This window comes from Pomacea canaliculata, linkage group LG2 (genome assembly GCF_003073045.1).
Source record: "Pomacea canaliculata isolate SZHN2017 linkage group LG2, ASM307304v1, whole genome shotgun sequence".
Taxonomy (NCBI): Eukaryota; Metazoa; Mollusca; class Gastropoda; order Architaenioglossa; family Ampullariidae; genus Pomacea; species Pomacea canaliculata.
The window spans coordinates 497,256-523,505 of NC_037591.1; the positions used below are offsets into that span (position 1 = coordinate 497,256).

A 26,250-nucleotide genomic window follows, 5' to 3' on the forward strand; every position below is an offset into this window, starting at 1 on the left:
ACTCGCTTCAGCAGCGACCTTGAGTAAACTAAAGTAATAATCACCCTCTTGCAGTTTTCATGTGATAATATTTCTTCATATTCACAAGATTAATCAATACCTGTGTTCTCCTGATCGCCCTTTACTGCTGGAGCACAGCGAGTCCTCGCATTGCTCTTCCTTCTACATCTTTGTCACTATTTTGTGATTTTGTTCAGCACAATGAGTCACCTTTGGCTGAGATGTTGCACTTTATAAAGTCTCACTTATATTAGTAACCATGCGTACTAACCCCAATCACGCAAACCACATGTACCATCCCTGATCACACAAGCTATATGTACTCATTTTGATCCCACTAACCGTGTGTACTAACACTGAACAACAAACCATGGGTACTTACTCACTCTAATCACACAACCCATGTATCTAACCCTGGCCCAGCAGATTTTGTACTTTATGGGAAACTGCAGCTTCTGCTCTGCTAGAGGCAGCATACAGAAGAAATTCATGCCAGAGGTCCTTTGTTTATATTTACAGCCATCCTCAGTAATAGGCAGAAGGATTCTGTATTCTACAATATTTTCTTAGCATTATTTTATTTGGAGTGGGTGGGGGGGTAAACTGTATGGTTGGGATGGAGGACACATTTCTGTTCTGGCCTGTACCTTATCCAGATCGTGAAGATGAATTGCTCAACTGAACTTTTGTTTTTTGCTTGTGGATAGTGTGTGTGTGTGTGTGTGTGTGACAGTGTGTGAAGTTTTTATTTCTCATGGCTGTTAAATTGTCTTTGTGTAGTGCAGAAAAACATACAAATGTTATGTGCCTCATTTTCATCAAGTATGTAGCCTATTTGCTATGACAGAGTTATTTGGATGTCGGTGTGAACAGGTTGGAGAAGGAGAGAAAATGGTTCGAGGACTGTTTCAAGTAGCTCGGTGCTACCAGCCAGCAGTCATCTTCATTGATGAAGTGGATTCCTTGCTGTCTCAGCGATGTGATGGGGAGCATGAGGCATCACGTCGCATCAAGACAGAATTTCTAGTTCAACTGGTGAGATCCTAACATTTTATGCAACATGTGTATATATGTCAGTGTATATCATAAACAACAGGGGTGATAGACAACAGCCTTGTGGGGACTCAATGCTTGAAAAAACAATATCAGAATAATTACTATTGACATGCTCCCTCTGTTGTCTGCAAGTCAAAAAGTCCGCTATCCACAGAACCAGTTGATGTGAAAGATCAAAATCAGAAATCAGTCTCAAAGCCAGAAGGTCTGGTTGCACTGTATTGAATGCAGAACTAAAAATGAGTGAAGAGTAATCTGGCATGTGTTTTGAGCTTATCCAAATGTTTGACTTCAAGAAGGCATTTGACAGCCTACATCATGCCACTCTGTGGAAGATTCTACTTCACTATGTGGCATCCCAAAGAAACTGGTCAACACGTCATCAACTCTTTATATGAAAACACCCAGGGCCAAGTCATCCACAACAACCAGCTGACAGAACCCTTTACCTTACAGACACAATCACTATCTGCAAACCAAGCTTTTGCAGTGCTTTAAGCCAATCTGGAGATCCACCGACCTCCTCAACATCCACACAAAGATCAGGATCTTCAGAAGCAACATCCTTAGTCTTACCCTATATGGATCAGAGTGCTGGAAGACCACAGCCTCCATCAAGAAAAAGGTAGAAGAGTTCCAAACCAAGTGTTTGCGGCGCATACAAACGATCTCCTGGCCCAACACCATCTTGAATTAAGAGCAAGACAAGGCAGGGACGTGCACCTGGGCAGAAGCAAATCAGCTGCAGGACTGGCAATGGCTAGGTCACATGTGCCACATGCCTCTAAACTCCATCCTCAGAACTATAGACACCTCAAGAAAAGAGGAACATCGGGAGGCACAAAGAAACAGGAAGGCGAACCATCAAGAAGACTTAAGAGCTGTCACTCAAAACAGCCCCCAGAACAGCAGCAGACAGATGGAGGTCCCTTGTTTCCTCATGTGCCAGCCGGCACAAAGAGGACATTGATCTACATGATGTTAAAGTGCATTGAGCTTCCTTGTGTTGGGGCTAGCATTATTGTACAAGCTATTATTACATTAGTCATGATCTAATAGTAATAGCCGAAGCATTAATAAGTAAAGTGGTTGGATGCACGGTGTACATCAGTCATGTTTTTGTCAAATGCTCGGGGTGGACATGCGCATTCTTTCTAACAGAAAAACTCAGATCACTTCAGTTTGGGGCGTCCCTGCCTAAAAGGTACCACAAGTAATTATTCAGTAAAAATAGCAATCCAGACAAATAACATAATACAAAGTTAAAAAACCACACAAAACAGCGGTGCACATTCTGCTAGCAGGCCTACACACAATTTTAAAGCTTATGTAAGATGAAATAATTAAACCACAGCCTTTTATAAAAGTCACATAGCCCGGCGTAAGATACCAACATGGGCTATACAAAGACAAACAGTTACAACATATACAAATGCGTGTGCGGACGTTTTGCCGACGGACGTTTCTCCGCCGGACGTTTCGGAGCCGGACGTTTTGTCGACTGGACGTTTCGCCGCTGGACGTTTCGGAGTCGGACGTTTTGCCGACTGGCTTTTCGCCGCCGGACGTTTCGCCGCATTATGTCAGAGAGAGAGAGAGAGAGAGCTTACTTACTTCTCAAAGAATGAAAGTAACTACTAGATTACACAATAATTCTTTATTTCAAACAAATTTTACACACAGACTTCACAGACAGTTCACTTTGATTGTCACAGATTATGCGCAACAGCTTTGAGAAAAAACATTGATACAATGGCGAGAGAAATGTGTGAGCTAACGGTTCACATGAGGAGGGATAGTGAGAGAGAGTTCATTGATACATTGATACAATGGCGAGAGAAATGTGTGAGCTAAGGGGCGTCCCACACTTGACTTCGGCTAAAGGTCCCACGTGAAATGCCGAAATGAAGTGCCCCGCGCCGAAACGTCCGGCGGCGAAAAGCCAGTCGGCAAAACGTCCGACTCCGAAACGTCCAGCGGCGAAACGTCCAGTCGACAAAACGTCCGGCTCCGAAACGTCCGGCGGCGAAACGTCCGTCGGCGAAAAGTCCGTGTACCATACAAATGACAATTAAGGCAGTATTGTAGCGATTGACTTAGCTACGGGACTAAAGAATTAAATATTCACCCACCTGAGACTAGAGCATACCAAAAATAGATTGAGACCAGACTGTCCCCCCTCGTCTGAGTAGCTCAGTGGGTGGCCGTTCTATGATGTGTCTCCATGACTGTTAAGCAAACGATGGAACCCCTTTGCTCAACATCAGATTGCCAGTCTCTTGTTGCCTTCCTTACACCTGCTCTAGTGGTCCTGTGCTTCAGCATCAGTCCCAGCCTTCCCTTGAGCTCGGGTTTCTGTTCCATTTTCAACCAGATGCTATGCTACGGCACACAAGCATTAAGCGCATTCCCAATGACAGCTTTGGGTCTCTTCAACAGCTTCCAACCAAACACCAGCAGCAGCTTCTCAACAGCAACCAGCAGCAACCTCTGTCTATTAACAGTCGGGCTTAAATACCCAGCCCTGTCCACTTGGATGAAGGCTGAGCTCAGCCCGAACAGCACATGAGCCACGAGAAATCTGAAACTCACAATATGATGGTAATATCCAAAGCTTTGATAAGTAAAATAAGTGTCACTTTATTGTACATTCATGTTCTTAAAGAACTGACTATAACTGCTTGTCACTACAGGATGGTGCTGCTACTCAAGCGGAAGAGCGACTTCTGATTATTGGAGCTACCAACAGGTAGAGAGCATTTTATTTCATATTTGCTTGGTTTGAGGAAATGTTTCCTTGTTACAAGTTGTATGGGAAAGGTTTACTTATTTTTGTTGGAAGATACAGTATTTCATCCTTTTATTTAGGGTATAAACTTTTCTTGGTTTGTTGTGGCACGTGAGAATATCTTGGTTTCATCAGAGGGCAGTGACAGTGACCAGTTTTATTACCAGTGGGCATCTGTACTTCAGATCACAATAATAAAGACGGAACGAGTGCTAGTTACTAAATAACTTTGCCAAGTCATTTTTACCGACCGCAATAGCACTCTTAAACAGATCTCCCAAATGTACCTAGTCTGAATATATATGTGTGTGTAAGAGAGGAAGTGTATCTGACAATTGTGTCGTATGAGTGGGTTAAGCATGAGTATAACTGCCTGAGTAATCTCTTCACTTTATTATGTATATTTTTCTCAGTTGACTGTGGGAGCTCCCAGCAACAAAGGAAAATTTCTATCTCTGTTGCAGCCAGACATAAACAATAATGATGTATTGTATTGTATAAGAACAAGGCTGTGCTTAATAGGAAACTTAAAAACACACAATCTTATATCTAGACCCTTCTTAAGATAATAAATGAAAGATTTGCATAGCGCATACACTGGTATGGAGCATGCTGTTAGCGCTTAATACAAGAATGAGACATGGCCGGACAGCATACAATGGATAGAAGAATTAACAATAGTACTGATGGTGAATAAAAGACAAATAAAAAAATGCAAAGAGGAACCATGTAACAAGAACTGAGAATATCATGATTCTGCAGAGGAAGATGAGCAGGGAAGTAGTCAGTCAGTTGCCCCTTAACCGCCGCTGGGGGGATGACATGGGTAGAGGAGGCAGCTGACAGGGCCCGCCACTCTTGTCTATTTTGGGCAATAGTCAGCAGGTCCTGTACAGGACGACTTTGTGCATAAGGAAGTCCACGCCGTATAGAAGTCTGGTGCCCTCTCCACTGTACCACAGTTTGTGGCCGTCATCTTTTGTTGTTTCCCCATAGCCTGTCTATCTGACCTCCGCCAGTCCTACAATGTCCCACTGGTACCGTTTTAACTGGTGGGTGAGTTGTTGAGAATTATGCACTGGGTAGCCCAACTCTTCTCCAAGTGAACCACAGCCGGTAGTCGCCGTCATCAACACTTATTCGCTGGGTCCTGGCCGTCTCATTGTGAAAGGTTTTGCCCGCTGATTCCGTGTTAGCATCAAGATTTTCTTTAAAAGAACACACACACAGACAAGACTGTTGGTAGCATTGGTAGAGAGAAAGTGAGGGATCAGCAAAATATAGTCTTGCATGTGCCTTTGGCTTTTCCAGGTGTTTATACAATGCATTAAAAAAAATGAATAAATTGGCATTTTCAACATCCCTGCACTTCTGGTAAGCAAATTGCAGGGGGTCAATTTATTGAGGCTTTTCTCCCATCTTCATTACAAGGGAGGTTAGTGATGTTGGTTAAAAAAAAAAAATCATTAGGTTGATGTGTAGTTTCCAGAGGGCTGGAATGGGACCTTTATCAAGATTGACTTGACAGAGGTGTTGAAATACTCCACTCAGTGGCACAGCAGTGCAAGACTTGCCCTCAGTCTGTAATATTTGGTGGTATTTAAAATGTGGATCATTTAAATTGTCTATTTGTTTTTATAATTAAGGTCTTGTTTGTTGAAAGACTAGATTTCAATTACCCGACATAATTGTACTATATTCAGACCACAGGAGATAGATGAGGCTGCAAGGCGTCGCTTTGTGAAGCGCCTGTATATCCCTCTTCCTGACAGTGAAGCCAGGCAGCACATTGTCAGCAGATTGATGGCAGAACAGAACTGTCAGCTGACTGAGTGGGACTTTATCTCTATCAGTCAGCAAACTGAAGGTGGGCAGACATCCTTAGAGTTAGTCAGTACTGACCACTTGTTTGTTAGCACCAAACTAGGACTTTGCTGAACATTCAATATTTTTCTTGCTCTCTTATATATTAATCTCCATGTGTTATGAAACATTAAATGTGCACTGTTGGTGTCCCATGTGTGTCCAGATATACAAGTGTGTGTGGATATATATATACACACATATACACAGTGGAACCTTGATTATCTGGTCTTCAATTAACCTTGCCTTCGGTTATCAGGGATCGCCTAAAAAAAAACTGCTAGATATTACAAGACTGCAAAGAATTTCGACTACAGAAATGTACACTACATGTGCCACGGGTCAAGTTTTCTTTGTCAATGGGTTTCTGAGAATTATTCTAAAAGGATTGAAAGTATAGAATCTGTGCACCAGCCACACCTTCTGTGAAAAACCATTAGACTTAATCCAATGCAGAAGATTTGTTCCGAACATTCTCCCTCTCCTTTTCCCTAAATCTCACAACTGCCATTTGTTACTAAGTTTTGACATTTGTCTTCTGCTTCCATGCTTTTCTTGGAAAAGATTGTGCACAGGTTGCACCGTCTGTGTACGTGACGCCTTGTTCCAAGTTAATTCAGTTGTTAGGCTAGAAAGTTGCTGTGTAAGTTGGTGCCAAAAAAAAGTTCTTTAATCGATTGCTACAAAACTGTAAAATTGTTGAATGTGTTGAAAAAGGGGAAATCAATGGCTAAGCTTCCATTGTTAATCAAACAATGCGTGATATTGCATTTATTCTAGCATTTGCAAAGTTTTGATTATCTGTGATTTTTTATTATCCAGATGAGGTGTGGTGATAATGGAGGTTCCACTGTATGAAACTATATAGGTTTCACATTGTATGGCATGCAGATAACTGACTTTTGAACATCTCAGTACCACTGAGACAAGGACCTTGTATCCCTTGTACTTTGTACCTCATGTTAATGCAAGGCTATTATATTAAGTGCCTTGTACCTTTGCTCATGTTAGCACTAGACCATTTCTGTCATGTCCATGAGTGCACAGCCTTGCGATGCAAAGGAATTATATGTGAAAATTATGACATCTTGTCACTAGATTCAAACAAAAGAAACTTGTGTAGAAATAATTCAGCTGTGATATGCAGTAGTTACTACAATTGTAGTAGTTATGGTTCATGAATACAAATTCAGAAATGCATGACAAATTGAACTAGAGCAGCAGCACAGTCCACCTTTAGCTGTTCTTTATATTTTAAATGACTACTAGGTATGTTAATTTCTGAACAACTTTATTGCAGTTTTGCTATGTTCCATCCATAATCATAACTTTATTGTAGTTATGTTACATTTTATTCATACATAACTTTATGCCTGCAGGTTTCTCAGGTGCAGACATGGCCAATCTTTGTCGGGAGGCAGCCTTGGGACCTATCAGAAGTATACCTTTTGAGCAGATGGAGACTATTTGTGCAAGCCAGGTCAGCATCACGCTGCAGCAAAGATACACCACTCTCTAAGCCTCTTCATGCTGATCTTTTGGCTAACCTTAATCAAGTGCTTAAACTTTGATTTCAATAACCCCCCCTCTTTTTTTTTTAGGGTCACAAGCATTGAATGTCAATTCACAGCATCAGAAAAATCTTATGAGACCACTGTTTAGAAACTTACCAGGACAGGCTGGATTTAGACAAAGAAAAAGCTCTTCAGTTTTCAACTATCTGATCCTGATAGAACAACATCTTCATCAGCAGGATCTTTTTCTCAACTTCATTAACTTTATCTGGGTGGCAAATGATGTCCTTGACATCTGAGAGTGCTGAGTAAAGAGAGAAAAACCAACCCTAAAGCTGCTTCCTAATACAAAGCAGTGAATTGTGACATCAGAGAGAGAACTCTGTTGATCAGCAGATTTGTCACAAACCATTTCAACATTATTTCACCTCCACATATGGAGTGCGGTGTGGGGATGGCTGCAAGAATGTCTTCATGTCTGTCCATGTCACCAAAGCACATGGACTTTCAAATGCCGGAGGTCTGCAATGACAGTTGGGTCTGTTCTGGTGCGATAATGCTGTCTTGGCCAAAGTGTTAATTCAGAAGTTGAAAAATACTAAAGGAAACAGCAATTAATTTATTGCCAGTTCTGTTTAGGTAGATTCTATTCAGGTAGAACTTTCAAACAGTTCATCAGTAAAATATATAAATTATGATATGCAGACTTTAGAATTACGTTTATGGAACCAGATGTGCAGAAGAGTAAGTTTCAAAGGTTTTGTTAAGGCTAAACTCTTGTTGCAGGTGCCCCCAATCACTATGAGTGATTTTGCATCAGCTCTGCTCCATGTACGACCAAGTGTCTCTGTCAGCGATCTTGATGTCTACATCAGGTGGAACAACAGTTTTGGGAGTGCCGGATAACTGTTTTAGTATCTGTATTAGCACATTATTTACATTAGTCCACAGTATTCACGTCTGGTAACTTTAGCCAACAGATTTTGGTTACTATTAAGCAACATTAACAAATGAGCTGTTGGCGTATTCATGTAAGGTAATGTCAAGGTTTCTCACTGATATTCTAGTAGGGCAGTGTGAAGGTTTCTCACCGATATTTCACTCCTTAATCACTTTCTGTCACTGTGTTCAATAAATGACAAAGCAAATCTGAAGTTTTTATCTTGCCTACTACATGAAAATGCTTGAAACTTAGTTCTGGTGTGTGGAATTACCATTAAGCAGTCTATTGATATCTTCAACATCAATGTGAAGGCAGTCCTACTGGATGGTTCTGAAACCTGAAGAGTGACAAACGCCATCAACAACAAACTGCAGACCTTTACCAACCGATGCCTACACCATATCCTGGGAATAAGATGGCCTGAAAAGATCTCTAACAGCAGCCTGTGGAAAAGAACCAGAATGTCACTAGCCAAGACATCAAAAAGTGCAAATGGGGGCTGGATAGGACACACCCTGTGCACACCAGCTGACCATGGCCAGGCAGGCACTTGATTGGAACCCTCAAAGAGGAGAGTTGGGAGACCGAAGCAGACTTGGAAAAGAACAGTAGAAAGCAAGACAAAGGATGTTGGAACTAAATGGGCCCAACTGAAGGAGGCTGCCCAAAACCGAGTCCGCTGGCGAGGTGCTGTTGCAGCCCTCTGCTCCTCAAGGAGTAACAAGGAAAGGACTTAACTAAAAAAAAGAAAAAAAAAAAAAGCAAGAACAAACGCACTGCTGAGAACTGAAGACTAAGACAGTTGGGTTAGGGAAGGAAGTCAGAAATTCCCAACAAAAGGTGGAAGGTGCATAAATATCTTTTTGACTTATGAATGGATGTTTGATTATAAATAAGGAATATTGTGGCCTGACACATTTTGTGGAATATTGCGATTTGGCATAATATTTTTTACCTCCCGTATATTCAGTAGTATGTATCCATCTAAAGAGGCCACATATTCCCAGCAGCATTAATGACTGACAAAAATAGTGAAGTGGTATCTTTCCTTTGGGATTTAATTTCTTCATCTTCTAGTAAGCTATCAGTTTTCTGCAGACATATTTATTTCTTCTTCTAGTAAGGCATCAGTTTTCTAGTCACCAGGAATGTCAGATTTGCAAAAATAACATACACACTTTCAAGGCCTTATCCCTCTCACTTGACTTGACATGACCCAACCTTTAACTCTTCCCTTAGTTTCCACCTATGGTTGCAAACGTCTTCATAGCTATAGCCCTCAGTTATGTGGATACACCCGTATGATTGAGTTAAAATAACAGTCACCCTAACCTCCACCCACTGACTTCACTGGTTCTTGTAAAGTACATGAACACACAGAAGAAGTCAAGCTTCAAATAAGTTTATTAGCTAGAATTGTGCAGAACACATCCACTAAAGGTGAAGGGATCAAAACACTGTCACATGACACCTAGAGGCACAGTTACATGTATGCCTCTTCTAGAGAGAAGAAAAATCTCCCCTAGATTATTTGCTGTGCTTTGTCAGATTTTGTGCTCTGCACATTGGTGCGATGCAGTGCAGTGAGATTGAACAGATGTATATCTTTGTTGGACTGCTTGAAGGCAAATTTTCCACTAGAACGAGGCCACAACACAAATTCACCTCTGGTTTAACATGAACGAGTAGACAATGTGAACTCTTATGCTGACAGGTACAAAAGCTCAAGCTTTATGGTCTTTCGTGTTTTCAGTTTATTGGTTCTAAGTCGTGGTAAGCAAAGCTGAGGACTTTTGAAATAAAAAATAACTTACAAATTTATTGCAGGTCTTTTGTTGACCTAAGGGATTTCGCGGTTCCAAATATTAAACTGCTAAATGGTTCACCAAGATCTGATAGCCTACAGCTTTACGACAGGCTAAGAGCTGGTCTTAACAGACATGCAACAATCAAGAGGTCCACTTTCATGCTTTCTTGCATTAACAATTGCCACAAAATCTCGAGTTAGAGAGGCTCCTCCAACCAGGAAACCATCTACATCAGCCTTCCCAGCCAATTCCTTAGCATTGCTTCCTTTAACAGATCCTGTCAGATATAAAAAAACATAAGATGACAAACCTGCAGCTTTGGATATGCTAGCATTAGTGTTCAGAATAAACTGAGTCAGTTAAGGTTAGCATCAAAGTTGAGGTTGTGATTTCTCAAGAGTTCAGCAGATTTTTTTTAAAAATCTTAGTATTAAAAACTGTCAAGATGTCGAGACATTTACTGGATAGGCGGACGAAACTTTACCTAGGCAAAAAAATTATGACAAGGATTTTATATAAAGTTCACCGTGTAATATGAGGGAAAACTTGATATAAATAATCCATGATACACTCTCTAAAACTTAATATAAAATCCAAACAGGCGCTTACCTCCGTAAATTATTCTTGTGGATTTAGCCACAGATTCTGAGACATTCTTGGCCAGCCAGTTCCTGATGGCCTTGTGCACTTCCTGAGCCTGCTCTGGTGTTGCAGTTCTACCTGTTCCAATGGCCCAGACAGGTTCATAGGCAATCACCACACGTTTCCAGTCACTGGTGTTATCTTTGAAGAAAAATAATAAATCGTTAGAACTCTAGAAATATAAACAATTGTCATTTATCAAATCTGTACTCTATTTTCAAGATGCTTGAATTTTAAATCTGGCAAACTTCTATCTAGACTAACCCTATTTCCATATACGTCTTCCAAGACACAATGTGCAATAGGGTGTAGTCATATGAATTGTCACGGATCAATAGGCACATTTGGGGTTTTGTACAACCAGCTATGCTGAGTTAAAAAATGTAAAGCAAAGAAAATAAGCAGAACACCTAGTTTTCTGCCCTGGTTTTTGTTTCTAGTCACACGGTGAATGAAAATCTTGCTTAGTGTGAAATGATAGCATAAAGTCTTTTGATGACAGCTCGAATGTAACTATCCCTTGAATCCATCCTATAGACTGAATTTGATGCCTCACTCACAGTTTGTGAGCCACCTGGCCATTGATATTGGTCCAGGCTTCCCATGATCTTGGTTGTAATTCCCATATTTTCAACTGCACTGAATGCTAACAGCAATAGCAAGAACCTGTGTCTCATTCCAGCGTTCAATGGCACAGATAGAAAGTTTCAGGTTCACCAATCATTACATAGTGTTCTTCAATTTCCTTATACTATACCACTTGTCTCCTCTTTTCTCTCTCACCAGTGTCACGTCTTTTCGCCAACCAAAAAATATTGCCATGATTTCCTCTTCGTGATTCATAGGAGTTGCCCTTAAAGCCCTTCTCAACTTGTTGTCGAGCCCTCCATACTTTGTGATGATCGACAATAATTTATTGATGCTGTCTTTCAAGCTAATAATGCCATTAGTCCACCTGAGATGATGGCCACACCTGCCCTATTTAACACTCCATGTCGGTCTGCTTCCAAAGCAATGGTTGGTATTGGTACTATATTCCTGTCCTGTTAGAAAGCAGGTTTAGGGTCTCTTTGGATATCCTTTGGGGCTGTTGTTGTCTAAAGAACTAAAGAGTTTTCGTTGTTATGGTCATAGCCACAGTAACAAGGGACCCATAGCAGCATGTAGCTAGTGAAAGGCGTGAGGTTGCTGACAGTTGACATAAAGCTACAGTCTTCATCACCTTCACACTAGTCAGTAGAGATATTTGGTTGTCTGTCAGATGTGGCAAGCAGTGACAGATCTTCCTTCTCACCAGCACCAGCCTTTCCTGTGAAGTGACCACAAATTCAGCCCAGTAAAATGTTTTTGGGCAACACATTTGAAAGAGTACAATCCTGGCACTGACGAATCAAGCACAGCAAGATGCAGGATGAAACGCATTTTATCACCAGATGACACTGCTTAAGTGCAGAGATCAAAGATCTCAGAATTAAAGCAACATGGTTTACCACATCGAAAAAGTTTACGTGTCAATGAAGGCTCATAATACTGGTAAGCCAAAAACCCAAAACAAGATGGCAAAGTGACACAGAAGCCGTTAGTGGATGAAAGTGTTGATTGGAAGAAACGATGCAGCTCAAGCAGTCTAGAACAATCTGGAAGAGAGGAGAATGGCACAACAAACATAATCTTGTTTATATAGCAACATCATCAGCCGATGGCTGAAGTTGCTTGCTGGTTATTGCTATGTGTGAAGTCACTTATTATTACTCTCATCGCTAATGCGCCAAGCTGAATAATAGTAAAACATCGCCAATAAATATCTACAATGAGTATCCATTAAGGGGGGAAAAAAAAGGTGACTATAGGTCATGCAGAAAATGATTTTAAATATGAAAAATCTGTCCGTGCTGTGTTTTAATTTCTCATTGGCACCTGTCCTGATTATTTCTGAGCTGCTTTTATCTTACATCCCAGCTAGACAATTCTGCTCCTTGTCTGATGATTGTCTCCTTACTTTTCCTGTCACCAAAACAACATATGGCCACAGGATGTTTAGTTATTGTGCAGTGAAACAATGGAACTTTCTCCCTTTCCATATCCACCACCTACCCATTACTGAATCCTTTACACACACCTCTTCCGTAATTCCACAAACATTACACCCTTTCCCACAATACTAGTCCTTTTTCATGCCCTTTCCTTTTGCAACATCCTGTTACTCTCAGCTCTTGTTCTGGTTAATTGGTTCCTCTTCGTGTTTTCTGTATTTGATTTTATTCTTCGTTTAGTACAGTTGTTTATTCTTTTATAGCTCATATGTTGTTTGTTTTCCTGTCCCTCATATGCTGTCCCTGTTTAGTTCTTGTTTTTAAGCGCTAAGAGCATGCTCCTTAGGCATGTGAGTATGTGCTTTACAAATTTTGCATTTATTATTATTAAGTAAACATAGCAGATCACAATTTCGACTGAAGAACATTTCTTGTTGTAATAAAGTGTTCTGCTTATCGCAAAAAAAAATATTTTTGGTATTTGAAATCAGGATAGTGAAGTGCACAAAACCTGCCATCACTACACCATAATGTGCAGTCAATAAGTCAGCCTTTACCGGTAAGCATCACTAATGGGAGCAATCATTTCCAATGACAGCAGCTCTACAACAGATATCTGCATCAGGATGATAGTAACAGCAGCAATAGCTGGCCTGGACAGGTTCTGGTACACCCATAGCATCAGGATCATGACAGCAACAGCAGCTCTATGACAGATATCTGGATCAGGATCATGAGAGATATCTACTTCAGGATAGTGAAAGTAACAGCAGCTCTACGGGAGAGATCTGGATCAAGATCATGACATCTCTAAATCAGGATCATGACAGCAGCAACTCTACGATAAGAGATCTTCATCAGGATCATGACAATAACAGCAGCAATGGCTAGGATGGACAGTGTCTGGCACAGCCATAACATTAGGTTGACCACATTACTCCTGTACTACGTGACCTACATTGGCTTCCTGTGGAGAAAAGAATTGACCACAAATTGTTAACCTTGACATATGGCTGTCTTCATGACCTTGCGCCTGCATATCTACAGGATCTTATTCACCGTCACCAACCTCAGCGGAACCTTCATTCAGCAGCCCAATTCAGACTTGATCGACCGACCGTTCAGTCAGGGAATACTAACAAGAAGACTGTGGGTTTTAGATCCTTCTCAAATGTAGCCCCGCTTTTGTGGAACTCGCTTCCCCTCTCGACCAAGGAGTCTGCTAGTCTTGCATCTTTTAAGAAAAATCTTAAGACTCACTTGTTTAAAATTATTTGAAGTTATCATTTGACCTGCAGTTTGGTGGCTGCCGGGATCACCGCGCATTGAGCGCATCTTTGTGATGCGGATACTAGCGCGTTATAAAACTACATCATCATCATCATCACAATCTGTACAAGTCCCTCATAGCACCAGTCCTGCCTTACATATGTGAACTGTGGACTCTACTTGCCAATACGAAGAGGTCAGACATCCAAGAACAAGAGTCTGAGGAGACTGCTCCAGGCCTCGAAGGCAGGAAGGCCCAGCTAGACAATCATCACAATAGCATTTGAAAATTCTGATGGAGCCTCCAGTAACTAGCTATCGTAAGATACAGCACAGTAACAGGGGCCCCTGCATCCAAATTTTCATGTATTATCACAATGATCATCCAATCGGGTCTTCCTGCATACAAGGCCAGATCTCGGTTAGAAAACATAAAAACTGACCTCTTTGTATAATGCACACATTTCTAAGGGGTCCCAGGCTAACTCTAAGGGGTTCCTTTACAATGTGAAAAAAACAAATCAACATACTTTGTTCAACTGCCTTTCAGGCACACAAAGCACTGTAATCTCTAGTCAGAAACGGCGAGATTTCTGTGCTGTGAAGAGTGTACAAGCATCTGTGATGAGCTTATGCTCACTGTACTTGAGGTGCTCACTTTCTTTCCGTTTCTGAGACGATGATTTTAACCATGCTGTCTATGATGGAACTCTTCCCGGTAAGGGTAAAAAAACTCAGTGCAAGGGAAGTAACTCTCACCTTGTAGCGGACAACAACAATAGATTGGGGTACGACGTCAGACACTACACTTACCCTATTTTGTATCTGTTCTTCGCCCAAATTTGAAGGGGTCCTCTGAACTTTTAATGCGTACTGTACACAATTGTTTGCGTAAGCAAAAGCCCTGATGTAAACTGGTCTGGTTAGGCCATGTGACCTGGTTCGAAACTCTGTCAAAGACCATCCTTCAAGGTACTTTGGAGGGTCAACATTGTGGTGGCCTGAGGAAGAACTGGCTTACCCACATAAAGGAGTGGAGTGGTTGTCTTATTCAGGACCTGCTCACCATCACCCAAGACAGGCATGAGTGGCAGGTCTTATCATCTGCCATGTCGATCCATCAAGGGAAGAATATTTTAGAAGCTATTAAACTCCATGAAGCTCACCAGCAATGGCTTTCATCTGTTCAAAGACAACAGCTTCTGTATTCCCAGCTTCACGCTCTTCCAGCTTCTCACCAACACAGGGGATGAGATTGAGGCCTGCATTAAGGGCAAACTTGACCTTTTCTCCAATCAACTGCAACACAGACAAGCAGGCATTAGAAAGCACTGTTCTGTTTTATATCCACATAGTGACTGTACATTTCTACAACATGTTTTAAGCGTTATTCTCTCAACTGTATCAATACACATTCTAGATGAATGAAACATCAACAATGACTATGCATTTTCAAAACCTGTATAAGTGTTATTCCCACTACTGTATCAATACATATTCTAGCTGAATGTGTCTTCTGTTGTCATTGTGACCAAATATTTCTTGTTAACATTGCCATTTTCTTGCCAGATGACATTGTGTGTGTGTGGTACTGCCCATCCTCTCATTTATATCCTACTATACAGTTTGTCATCTGCAAACACTAAGTCTAAAGTCCTATTAATTACATGGTTTTTCCTCATCTGCAGACAGAGAAAATCACTCAAACCAAATAGTGTAAAGGATCAATGATCAGATCACTTTCCAAATGTTTTGGATACTTTTTATGTATTTAAAATGCTATCTGTGGATACGCTGGGCTAGAGATTAAGGTTATGCTTAAGGTGAACTAGTGGTTAAGGAAGATTGTTATGGTGAAATGTAGCTGGGCTAGAAATGCAGGAAGTAATGGAAGTGCACAGCACATCAACAAGTTCCTATCTCCAGGCTGTTTTCAAGAACAAAGCAGGAGTGGATGTCTCAATGTTTAGTGAGCTTCTTCACAGTGTGCTTTGTACAGCTGGCTAGGATTCTTACATCCCCACCTGATTTGACTCTCCAAAGACATGCCTCCTTTCTGAGTGTCCCAGAATGACCCATGTACCACCACAGTCCTTGATCATGCCAGGGCTAAAGAATAAAAGTGCAATTTACTGTTGGGTTTCCTGACTACCCATGCCATGAGTAATTATCTAAGAGAGGAACAGTATCCATATCTTCCCTCTGCTAATTAATAATTTCCATACACCAAAGACAAAAGAAGAAAAAAAAACCCAAAAAACAAGCACACTCCTTACGAGCATGAGCTTTATAAATCATGTATTTATTATTATTAAATATAACCAGACATAATATGAATCATTGTAGGTGTGTAATGTATGTAGAACTTTGTTTCCAAAACAAAAGATATCCTTCAGAATCTAAAGTCGCCAAACAAAGAAGCTTGTTATCTACACAACTGTAAGAAACAAAGAAAAAATTAGAATGATGATGATACTATGGTTGATGCCTTAATTTTTTACATTACAGTATATAATTAGTACAACTACTAAATTCTTCTTATCTGAAGTGTAACACTCCAAACTAGCCTTTATGCACAATCTGTAGAGACTGCATTGCAATTTTTTACCATAACTTAAATCCTTAACGTCCATTTACTTACAGGATTAGTTTCTTTGTAATCTTTATGAATGTCAGCATAGAAAAACAATTTCAAACAGCTTCCATTTATATTAGTTTTGTTTAATCTCATATGGAGTTTCTGGAAGCCCATTATCTTTTTCTTTTGAGGTTCCACAATTTGCATTTCCTCACCTGAGCATATTTCTAATGTCAGCGCTGATGTGAAGATTTTAGGTTTGGTGATTTCCTGAGCTATCAAGGCCATTTATGATAGGGAAGCCTTCTCTCCCACCCCATCCAAAAAGTTTACTATTCATACTGCCCACAATTTTTTTTTAATTTTATTTTTTGTTTGACCATTTACAAAAGTTTTCATTATTCATTTTGTTACTGAATCACACTTGAAACATTCAGTATGGAAACAGGAAGTAACTTTGTCAGTTTTAGATTTTACTCAATTTGCAACATACATCCTAAGTGTTTAGGTTTTATAAATTATTTAAAACCCTCCTAGTTGTTTTTATTACAATTTTTTATTTATAATATGCATGTTTGTAACTTTTACTCAGTTTTTAACATGCTTCCTAAGTTCTCATGTTTTCTAAATTTAAAAAAAAATCCCCTTACAGTCTTATTTCAGTTTTTAGTTAAATATACACAGAAAGAGAGAAAGAACTTACGATATTTATATTAAATTATGTTAAATGTTGTGGTTCAAACTCATTACAAAATGCAACGTTTATTGCTATAAGCATGTTAAATCATTTATCCTAGTTTTAATTGCAATAAGAATGAAACAGAATACCTAACTTCTCCGGTGAAAGCTCCACTGGCTTCTTTGTAACAGTTCTGTGCTGCCACAGCTGCCTTTGAACTCAGTTTTTGAGAAACATAATCAATATAGGGTGCTGGAGGGGCCACAACTACTTCTGAAAAACAAAATCTGGATATAAAAAAATCATTATCAAAGTCTATATATATATATCTTGATAGAATTCACTGATGAAAAATGTTCTGTTGTTGAATTCTAAATGCTGAATAGTACTATGGTCATTTGTTGCTGAATCACAAAGTTTACCCTGTTATCCCCACAACTGTACACATCATCAACATCAAGCAACAATGCCAGTTACCTTTTCTTCAGAGTCGATCCAGAAATTATTAGCCATCATGAAATCCTCTGCTGTCTACTGAACTGCCTTATTAAAACTAGAACTATGCTTCTGTGTGTGACCTATTCCACTACATTTGTGAAAGTGGATAGGATTAAGCACCTTTTTGCTGCTGCAAGGGGGAAGGCTGCCTATTGCCCTAACTTTATTTTGACTAAGTTTACTGTTATATTAATGAGCTTGAGCCTTGTACTTCCAGTACTTATAACGTACTGTAGCTTTTGCTTGCCATTATAAATGGATCAGATGAAAATAATTAGCACCGACTTTGCAACTTTCGGTGTCTCTAATAAGCAATGTGAAATGCCCTCACACTTGCAGATGTAAATGAATTGTGGTACTAGAATATATAGCGGGTAGAAATTCATAACTATCCTTACAAACAAAAAAGCTTGAACATTCTGCGATGAACTGTCTCACCTGCCGCTGGATCCAATGGTTCCTCCTTTAAAAACTTGATGATTTCATCTATGGATTTCTTATCACCATTCATTTTCCAGTTTCCTCCTACGAAAAATTTACGGTCGCCCATGATTGACTAGGACTTGTAGGAGAGAGTGTGTGTTGCCTTGTGTGCTTGCGGACTGCACTGACTGGCAAGGTCGTTCTTGTCAACAGGTCAAGGTCGTGGTGAATGTAAAGCTATACGAGTGTAATTTCTGTAAACGGACTTTGGATGTCATTTGTTGAGTCAAGTAAACGTAGTAGATGTAAATTTGGTAAAGATGATTCGAAAAGAGAATTGGATTATAATATCGAATAAATTCGAAAGTTTGAGTCCAAAGTTTGACTTTGTTGTGATGTTGAGTCAGCAGTAGGTTAAAGGTGAAGACCGCCATGAGGGCACCAACTTCTATCACAGTGATGCCCAACCGCTTGTCTCCTGAGGGCCGCACTAGACATGACATACAATCTCGCTGGCTAGAACATGGCGGTTTTGCTAAAATCATGGCGTTAACAATGAAATTATGTTGTGTCTGGTTAAAATAAGCGGGCCGTTGGTTGGTCACCCTTACAGACTTAAATTTTAAGGGATACTCAAGGGAAAATAAAACTGCTTAGAAACTCGTAAAGAGTAGGATCAATTTGAATCTCGTCTATTTTCATGTCTGTTCATGTGGAAAAAGTTGAAGGTTTTTAGTAGAATGTTGTGTTTAATAAGAGAAATTACACGGACTCTTTCGTTTGTTTCGAAGAAGTCTCGTTCTCGGTCACGTGACCTTATGACGTTTCAGTAGGATTGTTTACCTGTGAGACCGAACCATGCCTGGAGAATGTGCTGCACCCGATTGCCACGAAAAGGTGGGGAAAGATTCGACATTGTCTTTTCATCAGTTTCCAAAAGACAGATCGAGCCTTACAAAAAAGAGTGGGTCATACGAATAACCCAGCCTGCAAGAACTCTTGGGTCCCTCATGGGACCTCTTCGGGAAGAAAGTTGGGTCCCTCTCGGGTTTTGGAGGCGGGACCCTAAGGGGACCTCGTAGGGAATTCCCACGGGTTGCCATGTTTTCCCACGAAAGACCCACCCACCTTCCCACGAAAAAACCATTGCATACCCACCGATCGCCCATGAGAAGTCGTGTTTTCCCATCAAACTCCCAACTCCCACTCCCCTCTTGCTGCATTCCTCACCCTTTCTCACTTTTACTTACACTGGTACACAGGCTTGCACACCATGAAGAAAACATTCAACAGCTTTTCAAAATCTCGTTTCCTCACAACGCATAAATAGTAGGCAAGAGATATCATTAAACAATTTTATTATTTACACCAAAAAACTATTTTAACAGTTTACATTATTTAAAGCATTAAAATTGTTTTTGAACATAAGCATTCATCCAATTATTTACATAAAAATTGCAGTCAATAATTTTTTACCCCATGAAAGTTATTTTTGAAATAATTATTTATAACATAAAGTCAAACAATTTACATAAAAGATAGAAAAATATGACACCAAAAATCGATCCATGAGTGGTGGAATCCCTGTAGAAGAAAAGAAAAAAGTTACAATGCATTTACATATTTTGATTTTTGCTATGTAAGTAGAACTAACCTCTCACATAGATGAAAGCTTAACTCTTTCTTTATGCACTCAACACGGGTGGCCGATTTTGCCCTGCTCACTTGTTACGCAGTATTTACATTGGGCTTATGCATTGTTGTAATTTTTTTAGGCCTTTACAGCTCGTGGTTTAAAAGAAAAAATTAATAAATAAGATAGTTTAGGCCTTTACGAACACAATTATCTCCCTTACATGACGAAGGACGTACGTTTGAACGAAAGTCTCGCCGATATTCTACACTACCTGTCCTTTTCGATGGTACACATTGCGAACATCATGCATCTGAAACGTCGAATAACAAAAGAAAGAACATCCCAGAGGATATTCCTGCTTCAGATGAAGGAGAATTTGACCACGAATGGTGTAAAAATGGTTTTCATCTGCTCCCGAATTTTTTGTTTGAAATGTGTAAAAAAAAAAAATTTTTTCCAAACTTCACATAATATACCTAATTTTGGTTGGATTATCATAAAAGTGAGTTCAAGAGCAAGATTACGGTAAAATTGTTCCACTTCTACACATTTTGATCTGTCATAATCAATTTAAATTTCTGTTCCATCTTGTTTAGTTATTTTTTAATAATTTTTTGAAAAAGGTTAAATTCATGCGTACAGGGGCTTTGACCGCCTTTAGCCTTGTGTAAAGAAAGAGTTAAAGCTTTCATAAATCTACTAATTACTAGTGAGATTACAAGAACTTGAACAAGAGTGGAATAAAAAGATTTTTAAACGGTAATGTCTTGATGGCCATTTGTGTGTATAAGAAGTTTTGGATAATATCTGAAAGTAACCAATTAATCTTTAGTACAAAAAGTAAAGTAAATAGGCCTACTGAATAAATCCACGAAGAATAAAACAATGCTCACATTAATAATTTTAACTTGACAAACTCATTTTGTAATTCCACTCACTTTTAGATGGCATCACCCTTCGAATCATTCCTCAATCCATGTCTCTTGGACTGCAGCTGTGCACAAATAGAAATTGTAAGGTAGACTTAAATGCTATTGTACACAATAATAAATTTGTAAATGTAGAGAAAATAATACTTAGATTCACTATTTTTTTTAAATTGTTCGGAAACTTGTCCTTTTAAGTTCATATTGACGTACACCTCAAAGAAATCAAAACCAAACAAAAACTACACACCAATTAATATACTTCTCAGCTGAAGTGACTGGAAACTTTTTCCCCTTTGGTTCCACTGAGCCAACTCTGAAGATAGCAGCCGTTTTTAAATTCTCCGTGCACGAGAGGTGCTGAACCTGTTAAAAAAAAATCTTTAGTTGTTTCCACATGTAAAATACTACAATACAAATGCGAAATAAATTAATTCACTGGATTGGATAAGTTTAAGATATAATGCTGAACCCTACTCCACTGATGAGGGATCAATGGTTGCATGATGAATATAGCTACAAACCAGACCCAGTCTCTTAAATAAACCTAGTGGGACTTCAGAGAAAATAATGGCATTAAGTGACTCAAATCACCAAGTTAATTAAGAGTTTAATCAAAGCTGTTCTTTATGAAAGTAGAACAATTTTAGTGGTCATAGTTAATAGACACACACAGACTGCTCATTTTGACACCATGAAAAGCAAGTAACAGAATTATTTTATAAATAAAATCTATGCATATAAAATACTACATTATTTTGTACTTCATAAAATGTGTATTATTTTTAATACAAATATTACACTGACCACACATTCTTGTCAGGAGAGTTAACCTGTAAGCCGATGCTATGCCTGCCTGTTTGTTAAATGGTTTATCAAGACTGTAAAGCATAACATACATATTAACTGATATATTAGCTAAAGCTAAAGGTAACATTTAAAAAAGGTGTCTAGTACTAACACATTATACTTAAATGACATACCACTTTTGTTCTAATTCCTTTCTTCATCAGCTCCTCTTTCCCCATATTTTGAAGAAGCAGGGTGACCTGATTCAGTTTGTGAACTACATTCTGTAGTGCTTTGCTCTGCTCATCAACTTTGCTGAGAACTCTGTTCAAAAATGTATTTGAAATCAAAATGTTACTTTTAGTCTTTAAAGTAATGACAAAACAAAACTATGGATGTAAGTCTATTGACAATTTTTTTAATTAACAGAAAATGTTTAGATGGATATAATAAGGATGTGCATGTAGACCACTAAAAACACAAAACCTGTGCTTGTATAGTGATCCTGATGAAATCATAGAGGGAGACAAAATAAACTTACTGGTAAAATTCACTGAGTCAGACCTAGTCAGTGTGATCTGCAATTAAAGATTGTTATAATTAGTTCTTTTTGTAAATCATGTAAATAAACTGAAAAAAATGGCATGCAGCATTTTAAAGACAAAGAAAATATATGTGATCAGATAAGTGATTGTTAGAAAAATGACAGACTTTGACAAAGTTCATTGCATAGCATTGGATTTCATACATTTTGTTTTAATTTCAAAGTGTATAAGTACAAAATAAAATTCTTTCTTTTGCTTTGCATTAATTTTCCAAAATTTTAGTTGTTCAGAAAGCAATGTGATTGTCTCGTTGCTTTCCCCTAGAATGCACCAAGACGGACACAAACGTTTGGTAATCGCAGCACCGCTGTTATTGAGAAAGCAGACGACGAATTTCAAGCATGACTCAATGAGTTCATGTCATAGATTTCAACTTCGAAGTTAATCATCAATGATACGAGAGATTGTGTGTGTGTGTACTTTACCTCTTGACTAGTTGATTTGAACCCATCATGCACTGTCCTCTTGCTTCCGCCAATCGTATTCGCGCTCAACATTTCGTTTCTGTAATTAGTAAATACGTGCAATTAGTAGGCAAGAGATACGATTAAGCAATTTGATTATTTACAACAAGAAGGATATGGTTAAACCATTTAAATTATTTACAGCACATATAGAAGACAGCGTCATGTAAAAGCGAGTTGCTAGCGATGTATGTGTGAGACCTGCCGGGCACAACACGTGAAACATTTCACAAAAAGCACTACAATACTTATATATGATCATAAATTATTCATGACTATCCACTGTTATAAAGTATAGTTGTTTTAATGGCATCTTTCACTTAACTTTATTAAGACTTACTTCAGAAATCGGCGGTGTTTCACTTGAAGATGGACGTACAGTTCAAAATGTCTGCGTGCCGGTCAAAGCTGAACCGGCCGATGTGACCTCTGATTAACCCGCAGGTACACGTGGGGGAAAAGAGGGGGGAGGGTAACAGCGGGTGGAAGGATGCGACACGATCACGTGGCTACCAAATCGAGAGCGGCTGAAGAAAAAAAGCGCGATGGACGCGTCAATTTAGGATCGAGTTACACGCTTCCCATCCCAAAGTCTCACTTCCCTATCGGGGCCGTTCAAACACCCAAAGCCCATGCAGGCTGGGAACAAGGCTTGATCCCACACATTTGGGAGCCCAGAGAGTGGGACATGTTATGCAAGCATTTTGTTGACGAGTGCTTTACTCGCCGGACCCGAATGTACAAACAGTTAGGTTTGGCCTTCAAGGCACAGCTTCTGCCAGATGCAATTCCGACAATTTTTCAACACAATGAAATTGCTCGAAAAAGAAAGAAGGATCTATCTGACAGACGAGTTTCACTTGCCAAACGACTACAATGCGAGAACACAACGAAAGAGTGTGCAAGATCACGACGAGAGTGCGAGAGAACACGACGAGAGTGCGCGAGAACACGACGAGAGTGTGCGAGATCACGACATGAGTGTGCAAGATCACGACGAGAGTGCGAGAGAACACGACGAGAGTGCGCGACAACACGAGGAGAGTGCGCGAGATCACGAATAGAGTGCGCGAGATCACGACGAAAGTGTACAAAATCACAATGAGAGTGCACGAGATCTCGCAAAATTTTTATCCGTTTTCAAAATAATTTCACGTGAACTCGCGAGATCTCGCAAAATTTTTATAAGATTTCAAAATAATTTCACGTGATCTCACGAGATCTCAACAATACTTCACAAGATCTCAGAAATTATTATGAGATTTCAAAAAATTTTTGCGTGATCTCGTGAGAGGTCAACAAGACATCACATGATCTCGCAAAATTTTTACCAGATTTCCGAACATTTTCGCCTGATCTCGCGAGATCTCGGAAAATTTTTACTCGATTTCAAAAAAAGTTCACGTGATCTAACAAGATCTAAACGAGACTTTGCAAGATCTCTCGCAAAATGTTTACGATATGTCAAAATAAATTCACATGATCTAACAACATCTGAATGAGACTTTAGCAAAATTTTTACGAGATTTCCAAAAATTTTAGCGTGATCTCGCTAAGCCTCGTTTACCTGTCGCGAGATCACGCTAAAATTTTTGGAAATCTCGTAAAAATTTTGCTAAAGTCTCATTCAGATGTTGTTAGATCATGTGAATTTATTTTGACATATATCATTTATATCTTCCATTTTTAATCATTTTTGTCACCATTTTTTTCCTCCTTTTCCATCATTCACCCCTTATTTTCCATCATTTTTTCTTCCATATTTAATCATTTTTTCCAACATTTTTCCTCCTTTTTTCATCATTCTCACCTACTTTTCATCATATTTTCCCCACCACCAATTGGTGCAACTTACCTTGTAGTGGTGTGGTGGCTTGTGTGCCTCGTCGACCCACAGAGCTATGTCGGCGGGAGCCTTGTGCTCCTGGCAGGTCCAACCAAGCCGAACAGGTCTGTCAGGGTAGAGGCCAGACTAAAGTGTTGCACCCGGCCAGAGGATGGTCGTTAGCCTTGGACGGCAAGTCTCTCTACGAGAAAGACACTCGGAAAAGAAAACTGACGCCGAAGACGGATGTGCTGGGCCATCGTGCGCTTAACGGCAGCACAACGCACTGACACTCGCATGGAATGGACAACGCTCACTCTAAACGATATGGTGCTTTGCCTGTGAGGTCCCGCCAGGCGGGCGAAGTGCCGGGCCCTGCGCCTCAACAGGGCCCACCCCATAATACTGGTGGTCACCACGCCCCGATGCGAGGAGCCAGGCTTCGGAGGCGGAGGGAAATGGCTACTGGCCGAAAAGGAACAACAACCACAGAAGAGACCCTGAGGCCTCTCAACATCCTACAGTGGAACGCCGAGGGCGTTTACAACAAAAAATTAGCCCTCACCGAAAGACTACATGCTGAAAAAATAGATGTGGCCTGTATTCAAGAAACACACCTGAACCCCAACCACAGATTTACCATCAGAGGTTACCAAACCTTCAGGATGGACAGAGAAGGAAGACACAAGGGAGGTGTGCTGATTCTTGTAAAGAATAACATCCCAGCAAGAGATTTTCAAGTGGACACGAATCAGCAAGCTGAAATAAATGGAGTCAAGATTACAGTAGACAGCACTGTGCTCACTATCTTCAACCTGTACTGCCCACCCGACAAAGAACTTTCCCTGCAGACTCTTGATATCCCTGCTGAAAACTGCTTGGCTGTCGGCGACTTCAACAGCCACTCAACCTGCTGGGGCTACGACGAGACGGATAATAGAGGAGAGGAAGTGGAGAACTGGCAGATCGATAGCAAGATGATCCTGTTGAACGATCCAGAAGACCCACCGACTTTCTTCTCGCGCAGATGGGTCTCCTCAACGACCCCTGACCTTGCTTTCGCCACTGACGACCTCTCCAAGAAAACAACCAGAGGGGTACAGAACCAGTTAGGCGGCAGCGACCACAGACCAGTTAAACTGGCCATCAACTTGCAGTACAGGCCCCAAGATTCAAAGACATTTCCCAGGTGGAATTACAAGAAAGCCAACTGGGATACTTTCGTCTCATTGTCAGACCAGTACACCAAAGGAATACGTGTGGCGGACCAGAACATCAACCGTGCCATCGATGCATTCAACAAGGCGATCTTAAAAGCTGCCTCAGAAGCAATACCAAGAGGCGCACGAAAGAACTATAGGCCATACTGGACAGAAGAACTCCAAGAACTAGAAGATGAAGTCTCCAAGACCAGGGAAAAGGTTGAAAATGACCCCACCATAGAAAACAACATAGCACTGAAAGAATCAAGCGCCAAATACAGAAAAGCCTGCAACGAAGCTGCAAGAAAGAGATGGAGAGAAAAGACAGAGGAACTGAATCTAGACAGAGAAGGAAACAAGTTATGGAAGCTGGCAAGGGCGATGAATGATGAAGATACTAGAAGTGCACCGATCGTCATACAACAAGCACAAGATATGCTAACAGGTAGAAAAGCAGCAAACGCTTTCATTGACAGCTATGAAGAGGTCAGCAACATCACAGTACCAGAAGAAAAGAAACAGCAAGTTCATGAAGAAAGAAGAGAATTCAGCCAGCAAAAACACCAGGAAGACTACATGAACAAACCATTCAACATGAGAGAGTTTGAAGAAGCAGTCAAGACCCTAAGTCAGAAGAAATCCCCTGGACCAGATAAGGTCACCAATGAAATGCTGCAACACCTGGGCCCACGAGCCAAGACCAAACTCC

The 26,250-nt window shown here is 40.1% G+C and overlaps 2 protein-coding genes across 7 annotated transcripts in view; one reads left to right on the top strand and one right to left on the bottom strand.

Annotated features, from left to right (window-relative positions):
- Positions 1-8,375, top strand: part of LOC112556428 (fidgetin-like protein 1) — a 46,630-nt gene extending 38,255 nt beyond the window's left edge. For all 6 annotated transcript variants that reach the window (XM_025225427.1, XM_025225425.1, XM_025225429.1 and 3 more), the window contains 5 exons: positions 874-1,035; positions 3,750-3,805; positions 5,548-5,711; positions 7,087-7,187; positions 8,008-8,375. In XM_025225427.1, coding sequence (XP_025081212.1) covers positions 874-1,035; positions 3,750-3,805; positions 5,548-5,711; positions 7,087-7,187; positions 8,008-8,127 — 603 coding nt within the window. In that variant the 3' untranslated portion in view covers positions 8,128-8,375. The remainder of the gene's footprint in view (positions 1-873; positions 1,036-3,749; positions 3,806-5,547; positions 5,712-7,086; positions 7,188-8,007) is intronic.
- Positions 8,376-9,550: 1,175 nt separating this feature from the next.
- On the bottom strand, positions 9,551-18,310 carry LOC112557278 (triosephosphate isomerase-like). The gene is made up of 6 exons (XM_025227033.1): positions 18,110-18,310; positions 17,323-17,446; positions 15,941-16,025; positions 15,083-15,215; positions 10,582-10,755; positions 9,551-10,249 (listed from the first exon to the last, which is right to left on the bottom strand). Exons 1-6 carry the CDS (start codon positions 18,219-18,221, stop codon positions 10,083-10,085), a joined length of 795 nt encoding a protein of 264 aa, XP_025082818.1. The 5' UTR covers positions 18,222-18,310; the 3' UTR covers positions 9,551-10,082.
- Positions 18,311-26,250: the final 7,940 nt, after the last annotated feature.

Excerpts from the sequence above, each read along its gene's own strand:
- LOC112557278 (XM_025227033.1), bottom strand. The coding sequence starts at position 18,221 with ATGGGCGACCGTAAATTTTTCGTAGGAGGAAACTGGAAAATGAATGGT. Across the intron at positions 16,026-17,322 it reads GCTTTCACCGGAGAAGTTAG|CCCTGGCATGATCAAGGACT; the intron begins GTATTCTGTTTC and ends TTTATTCTTTAG. Across the intron at positions 10,756-15,082 it reads ACAGATGAAAGCCATTGCTG|ATAACACCAGTGACTGGAAA; the intron begins GTGAGCTTCATG and ends TTTTCTTCAAAG.